The following is an 8,105-nucleotide window of genomic DNA, read 5'->3' on the forward strand; positions in this document are numbered from 1 at the left end:
CTTGCCAGGGCCCCTGGAAGCGAGTCCCCTTCGCCCTTATGCACTTTCGGTGGCCCCACGCCTTTCAACGGCATCTTGTACCCACCTTCGATCAACATTAGGACATTATCTTGCAAAATCGATTAAGCCGTAAGCTTTTCTTCGAGGGTATCGAGGACAATTGTAGGTGACTGCGGCCGCTTAATGCTTTTCGACCCTTGCGATTAATTAAAATTAAAGTGCGTGTCTCACAAAAAAAATAATGGCATAGCATGCCCACAGCGTGTTTTCTATTAATTAATTATTTTGTGATCACTCACCTTCGTACGACATCTTCCCCGATCTGCACTTTCTCCGCGATCTTATTTTAAACTACTCAATTTATTACACAGTGATAAACATATTGCTCCTATCAAATAAATTTTAAAAGAAAAAAAGAAAAAAGAAACAAAAACAACACTTTGAAATTACTATGGAAATTTCAACAGTAGTGGCCGCCCGGGCCCGGGTCCCAGCTACTTGTTCCACTTGTTGGCACAATCCGCCATTTCTGTTTCAGTTCCTCAAACCCGAAGAAAAATTTCGCGTTTGCGTATAAGAGAGACTTTTTAATTTTGTGACAAGGCGTTTTACATGTGTTTAACATTGTGTTATTTTTGTAAAGACATTTTTCTCTGTGGTTTGAGTCTTGTCACGACGCGCGCCCGATTCAAAAATGGCGCGCTTAGACCGTGCATCAGTTCGCGGTGACCGGAGAAAATTTCCCTCCGAGGCTTTCATATTTTATTAGAGCCTCCAAGGCGCTCTAAAGCTCCCGAAAAAACGCGAAGAGGCCAAAAAGACACGCATCAACATGAAAAAGCGGTCAATCTTGCGTCTATCCGCCTCACGAGAGTTTTCTAGAATTTTCTAGAGGCGGTCTTCCGGTACGTTTCGATATATATCGATTGCAGACGACAAGCGAGCTAACCGCTAGCGCTGTTCCAGACGGTTCGGTTCGGTTCGCTTTCGATTCCATGTGCTCGGTGCGACCAGACGGTCTCGCTTGCCGGTGAACGAAACCAATTCGAGCAAATCATCCTAATCATCGCAGTGTGCGCCACACGGACAGTTTAACGCCTTTTCGCAGTGCTCCACCGTGTTGAGAAGAAAGAAAAGCAGCAATGTCTGTGATTGGCATTGATTTTGGCAGCGATCTTTGCTACGTAGCCGTAGCAAGAGCTGGTGGTATTGAAACCATCGCGAATGACTACAGCTTACGACAGACACCGTAAGTATTGATCTCTTTTGATGTTTAGATTCAAGGACTGCTCACCTTGGCAGTCTCGAATAGTTTGTCTTTCATGCCTGAATGCTGAACCAAGTAACAGTCCTCCTGCGGGAATTTTCAGTTTCCTTGCCCATTTTAGGTTAAGCGGGCCTTTTACCTCGCTTCTGAGACCTTGAGAGGAATGTGATAATATTTCTTCGTTCATTCTCTCTCGCTGGTCATTAACATGTTTCCCTGTGTACTCCCACTGTGGTGTTTTGACTGACTCGATATGCAGGCTGCTTAGTTCTCTTTTTTCTCATGTAGAACTCATATGGGCCAGTTAGCTCACTTCCCACCCATTCCTTATAAGGCTATACCTTCTAAGTCAATGTGCGCATTTTATACTTCAGCATTCTTTTTCTCTAATTTATCATAATTTATTATCAAGTTAAGTGTTCATGTTGTTGATCTTTCTATTGTTATGGCTATCTCAATTCTCATTTGACGGTAATCACGGGCATTACTCAATGAATAGCAGGAATTATTTTGCTCGCGTCTTACACTTGCTGAGGGGTTCCGGTTATTGATGGTTGCTCTGTGCTGTCATGCATGTGAACCTTTTGATTTTGTTTTAACTTATCCATTGGAGCTCAGTGTAATTTCTGAATCTTTTCTTTCAGATCATGTGTGGCGTTCAGCGGAAAAAACAGGGTCATTGGTGTTGCAGCCAAGAACCAGTTGGTTTCCAACACGAAAAATACCTTTTTCGGTTTCAAGAGGCTGTTGGGAAGAAAGTTCAAGGATCCGTTTGTACAACAAGAGCTGAAAACATTACCATTCAAAGTAGTTGAAACAGCTAACGGTAACATAGGAATGGTAGCCAATTACCTTGATGAAGTGCACACCTTTACTCCAGAGCAAATCACCGCTATGTTATTTACAAAGCTGAAAGAAATCTCAGAGGTGGCACTGAAGGCGAAAGTCAATGATTGTGTGATATCTGTACGTTACTTTCCTAGTGTACTTTCTATATATTAACACTATTGTTTTGTCTCATGTCTCTAATTTATGGTGTTGTATGATTAGGTTCCATCATTCTTCACCAATGCAGAGCGCAAAGCTTTGTTGGATGCAGCTGCCATTTCTGGCTTAAATGTTTTGCGTTTGTTCAATGAATCAACGGCAACAGCTCTGGCGTATGGTATCTACAAACAAGATCTTCCCAACCCAGAAGAGAAACCGCGCAATGTTGTGTTTGTTGATTGTGGATACAGTTCTCTTCAAGTATCTGTCTGTGCCTTTAACAAGGGTAAACTAAAGGTGAGTTCCAAATTACTCCTGTTATGTGTGCAAGCTATGGTTTGCAGCCAATCATGGCTGAAAAAAAATTAAATTTGTTTTTAACTGATAATTTTTTTAATTTTTTAATAAATAGATGCTGGCATGTGTGTCAGACCCCAACCTTGGTGGCAGGGACTTTGATGTCATCCTCGCTGACCACTTCGCTGAAGAATTCAAAGCGAAGTACAAAATTGATGCAAAGTCAAACCCACGTGCTTATGTGCGCTTGTTAGGTGAAGTTGAGAAGCTGAAGAAACAGATGTCATCAAACTCAACTAAGCTTCCAATCAACATTGAATGCTTTATGAATGACATTGATGTCCATGGAGACATGAAGCGTGAAGACATGGAGGCTCTTTCAGGGCACTTGTTCCAGAGGGTGGAGAACGTCTTAAAGCAGTGCCTTGCTGACTGCAGTAAGCATTTGAATTCCTCCTTATGTTTTCTCTTTCACTTACGAATGTTGTAACAATCTTATGTATATTTCAGAGCTGAAGGTGGATGAAATTTATGCTGTGGAGATCATTGGTGGCTCTTCAAGAGTACCTGCTATCAAACAGCTCATTGAGCAGATTTTCCTGAAGTCCCCATCCACAACCCTCAACCAAGATGAAGCTGTGTCGCGTGGTTGTGCTCTTCAGTGTGCTATGCTGTCACCTGCCGTCCGTGTCCGTGACTTCAGTGTCACTGACATCCAGAACTTCCCCATCAAGCTCATCTGGGACGCCTCAAAGGGAGATGAGGGGTAAGTCCTACTGGAATGGAGCTCTTGAGCTTTTGTGTGCAGTGCTCTGCGTACCTTAAAGCTGAAACCGCCACCTGGAAATAAGTAACTTAAATGTCATATGGGGATACTACATACTGACTTTGAAAAATGTGTAGAGTAACTTCCATGATTTTGTCAATATTTCCAGAAAGAAGACAAGTACTTTTAGGGGGGCTCATTTTATTGACAAACTATTCCCAAAGTGGCATCGAAAGCATGTAAGGGGGTACCGGTAAGAGTGTGATTTTTGTGCACCAGTCTGGTTACTCTGCTTGCAAGATTATGATCACATCATATAAGATGTATTGCATGGCAGAACCTCTTGTGGTACCCTAGCCTCTCCACATTTATATATCAGAGAAATTTCTTTTTGCTTCCATGTGGTGTTCATTTGTCAGGATAAATGCACTTCTAGATGCTATGGTTAGATTAATATGCTACACGTAATTCATGCTGTTGGTTATGAGTGTGGTTTCAGAAATCACACTCTGCTTATTTTGCCTAACCAAACAGCTTGGAGTTATTACTAATGTTCCCCTTGGCGTAGATCTCTACTGTTATTTCCCTAATGTTTGTTATGTTTGAAGCACTTATCAGGGTCTATGTTCAAATGGACATGTTGTGATGTGCTTGTGGCTGAACTTTTTCTTTTTTCTCTTTTCTAGTGAAATGGAACTTTTCACCCCTAAGGACGCTGTCCCATACACCAAGATGCTCTCCTTCTACCGCAAGGAGCCCTTCTCAATGAAAGCTGTATATACTGGAAACATTCCATTCCCTGATCCTTTAATCGGTAAGTAGAAGGTGTCTCCAGTGGTTCATCTGGAAATGGGATAATCGTTTAGGAGTTAATTGTGTGTTATCCTTTTGCAGCCCGCTATGTGGTAAAGGATGTGAAACCAACTGCCCAAGGCACCAGCCATAAGGTGAAAGTGAAAGTAAGGGTGAACCTTCACGGCATGTTTTCTGTAAGTGGGGCACAGTTAACGGAGAAGAGAGACGCGACAGAACAAGAGCAGGCTGAGGCAGAGCAGAAGGAAGCGGAAGCCAAACAAGAGGCTCAATCTAAGGATGCCAACGACAAACAAGAACCAATGGACACAGAGTCAACTGATGGTTCAGAGCTCAATCACAAAGATGAGCCCATGGAAGAAGACAGCGATAAGAAGGACAAAAAGAAAACAAAACAAATTGTGAAAGTTATAGAGTTACCTGTGGAAAGCACAGCAACTGGCTATACTCAGCAGGAGCTGAACCTTCACATCGAAGAAGAGGTAAGCTTTCGCTCTGCCCGTGTTTTGCAAAATTATTTTTTTCTGATGTACTATACTAATTTTGTCTTTTTGTTTGAATCAGTGCAAAATGATTGCGAACGATAAGCAGGAGAAGGAGAGAGCTGATGCTAGGAATGCCTTGGAGGAGTATGTGTATGAGCTGAGAGGCAAATTGGGCGCTGATGACGAACTAGGAATGTATGTGACAGAAGCAGACAGGACAGAACTCTTGCAGAAGCTTGACTCTATGGAGAACTGGCTTTATGAAGAGGGAGAGGACTGCAACCGGCAAGTTTATGTGGATCAGCTGTCTACCCTCAAGGTAAGTGTCCCTCGTAATGGCTCTTTTTAAGTCTACCTGTCTATCAGTCTACCTGGTACATGAAACCTAAACTATTCAACAGTCTTGTTGAACTTGACCTTCCTGGTTCCTACTCCTTGACCTTTCATTCCTTGACCATGGCCTCTTCATTTTATTCCTGTTTTCCCTGAATAGGCTGACTTTGAGTTATTTGAAATGAGTCCTTTCTTGCTGGAGGAAACTGGGGAGAACACAACCTCTTCTTGATCTGGCTACACCCCTCTTGTGTCAGATGTTCATGTCTGACCTTATGTACCCTTAAACAAATAAAAACATTCATCCATAGTGTCCCTGGTCTCATTTGCATATTAATTTTTTGTTGAAACTGGGTGGGTACTAACTGAAGACTGCACCCACTACCACTGTTTTTTATTTGCTCTCTCCCCCTCCGCAACTGATGTTAAGTGTCGAATCGCCTCGCCTTGCCTCAAGTTTGTTTTTGTGATTGTCATAAACTGTTATTTTTGTTTATTTCTCATCAGAAACTTGGAGAACCCATCAAGGAAAGACGCCTGGAACACGAACTGCGGCCGTCTGCTGTTGAGGAATTGAGGGCTGCTTTGCAATTAACAAGGAAAGCAGTAGAACAATGGCGTGCTGGTGATGAGAAGTACAGCCACTTAACAGACGATGAAATGCAGCGAGTTCAAACCTCATTTGATACTGCCCAGCGATGGTTAGATGACAATGCCTCAGCACTGAACCCCTCTAACAAGACTCTGGACCCCACCATCAAAGTATCAGCAGTCAGGGAACAGAAACACGTAAGTGCCCTTTTACTCTTTTAGTTTGAGGCTTCTATGCAATTTTTATCTGCTTTCTAGAATTGGTCAAGCTTCCCATGCCAAATGCCTGGTCCTTTTTACCTTATTCCCATCCTCACCCCTTCCTGTGCAAGACCAATTCTGGGCAGCAATTTTGCGCCCATTTTCCTCACAGAATGTTTGGTTTTCATTTTGTGCAGTCTTTCACGAGCGCGGTGACGCCTATCCTGGCCAAACCAAAGCCTAAGGTGGAGCCCCCTCCAACAGCGGACAGCAAGGACGCCACCGACAACGGACCCACAGCAGGAACTGGTGATCATAGTTCCCAGAAGAATTCGCAGGAGGAGAAAATGGATGTGGAATGAGGACCACTTATTGTTTAATTTAAATGAATTCAACTGTGCATATGTGAGTGAATGTGTTGGCATGTATGTGACTAGTGTTTTAGAAAGGTGTAAAGGAAGACGTGTGATTCCGTATTTTGCAGTCAAACTGCAAAATGACTGCTAGTTTTCTTGCGCAATCTTGAATGGTTTGCACTCCACTCTTGTCATTCTGTTCTTTTTTTGAAGAAAGCACTTACACTAATTTGTCCTGGTACGTTTATAGTTTGTAACCTGAATGTATTATCTTGTGTTATCTTTTTATACCACCTAAGAGAAGGTAATTTCAAGGCAATCAAGTCGATCTGCATTTTGTGTAGAATAGTTCCTATACTAAGATTGAATTATTTTGGTCTGTTTGTGAACACTTACTGTTATGTGATCCCATTGAAAAACAATCTGGTCTGAAAACTTACGCATGGTACAGGGTAGGAAGTGAGTGCTTCAAGGAAACTGAGATTTCATTTTGATTGTTGACCCAATTTCCTTTTAGCAGATTGTTAAGAGTGAGTCTTTTCTTTTTTAAAAATTATTTTAGTAGTATTCTTTTCACATTTATTTCTCAAAACTGGCATTAATTTCCCTTTGTGCTGCTGGCTGGATTAGTAGTTGTGAACTTTTAAAAAAAGTTGCTTGTCATTTTATCACTTAAGGGCAGCTCTGATCTCTCTGTAGCTTGACCCTTTATTTGTCATCTTAGGTTTTTCATGCATCTTTATTTTTGTTATGTTCAATGTATGTGATAAGTTTGTGGTAAATTATGGCTTATTAATTTTGTGCCTTTCGTGTATGTTGCTAATCCAGTTTAAATATCGTCATTGTGGAAACTTAAGTGCTTCTTAAGTTGGGCTCTAAAACTAATGATTGATTAGGCTCTTAAACCAAACGTCGTTACAATTTGTATAGAGCTACATTCGAAGTGAAGAGCCTTGTTCTATTTCCTCAGATCAATAATTTATTCACTGCTGGCACTGTATATTAAAGTAGAGCTAAACCAACTGATACTGTACTAAAATCAAGCCAAATACATTGAATTTTTTTTCTTTACATTTTGTTTCAATGCTCCTCACGACTCTGTCCCCCCTTTGGCCAAAATACTTGGTGAACGTTGAGCTCTGTGGAGTTGGGTGTGAATACCCCCTGTCCCGCACTTGGGAGGTCTGTCCTGTCCATGCCCCGCGCTCGGAGCTCGGTCCTTGCCGCCCCGGAGTCTCGGCAGGCCGGCAGATGGCGCTGGGTGGCGGCCGTGGAGCACGGGGTCCGTGGCGAGGCCGCGGGGGCACAGGGCACAGTCCCTACACTGGACTGGGGCAGGCGGCAGGCCAAACAGCTGTTGGCTCTGTTTTTTGGATTCACGAACCCGGCCTGTTTCTGGGCAGCACAGACCGGGACTGGGCGGTGTGTGCCCTTCAGCATGGATAAGAGGCATATGGAATCTTGGCACCAGACTGAAATTCATACCCGGTAATGAGATTGAAACGCCCATCCGAGTTGAGCACCAACTTCGTTGGCTCGGCCATCTTCGATATGCGCTCCACTCGGGGCCTCGGTTTCAAGGACCGATCGCGGAGTGCCGTAAACAGAAATTCGAGGCAAAAAATTAACGTCTGAAAGAAATGTCCGAATAATGACTGAAGGGTTCTTCCTCTCCTGTTGACGAGGTGGGATGCAGTGGGGCGGCTGAGCCGCTTGCCACTTTTCATCCCGGAACAAGAACGGATGACTCAGCGACGCGGCCGGGATAGTCTCCATTAATTACCGACGGCAGTGCCGCCCTCTCTCTCTCTCTCTCTCTCTCTCTCTCTCTCTCTCTCTCTCTCTCTCTCTCTCTCTCTCTCTCTCTCTCTCTCTCTCTCACTCGCGGGGCTGGCCCGGCTGGCGCGGTGCCGCAGGGGTGCGAGAGAGAGAGGCGGCGGCTCAGCGCGGTTCGGAATGGGCCTGCTGGAGGCGGCGCGGCTCAGCGTCGCCGTCGCCACGGAGACCGT

At 43.8% G+C, this 8,105-nt stretch overlaps 1 protein-coding gene across 1 annotated transcript; it reads left to right on the top strand.

The window, feature by feature from the left end:
- The first annotated feature begins 961 nt into the window (after window positions 1-961).
- LOC117648137 (heat shock 70 kDa protein 4) lies at window positions 962-7,167 on the top strand. Its single transcript, XM_034390387.1, has 10 exons — window positions 962-1,249; window positions 1,912-2,233; window positions 2,318-2,551; window positions 2,667-2,988; window positions 3,062-3,317; window positions 4,004-4,131; window positions 4,212-4,612; window positions 4,695-4,934; window positions 5,456-5,737; window positions 5,938-7,167. The coding sequence occupies exons 1-10, from the start codon at window positions 1,143-1,145 to the stop codon at window positions 6,100-6,102; spliced, it is 2,457 nt and encodes an 818-aa protein (XP_034246278.1). The 5' UTR covers window positions 962-1,142; the 3' UTR covers window positions 6,103-7,167.
- The last annotated feature ends 938 nt before the right edge of the window (window positions 7,168-8,105 follow it).

This window comes from Thrips palmi, unplaced genomic scaffold (genome assembly GCF_012932325.1).
Source record: "Thrips palmi isolate BJ-2018 unplaced genomic scaffold, TpBJ-2018v1 HiC_scaffold_3, whole genome shotgun sequence".
Classification (NCBI taxonomy): Eukaryota; Metazoa; Arthropoda; class Insecta; order Thysanoptera; family Thripidae; genus Thrips; species Thrips palmi.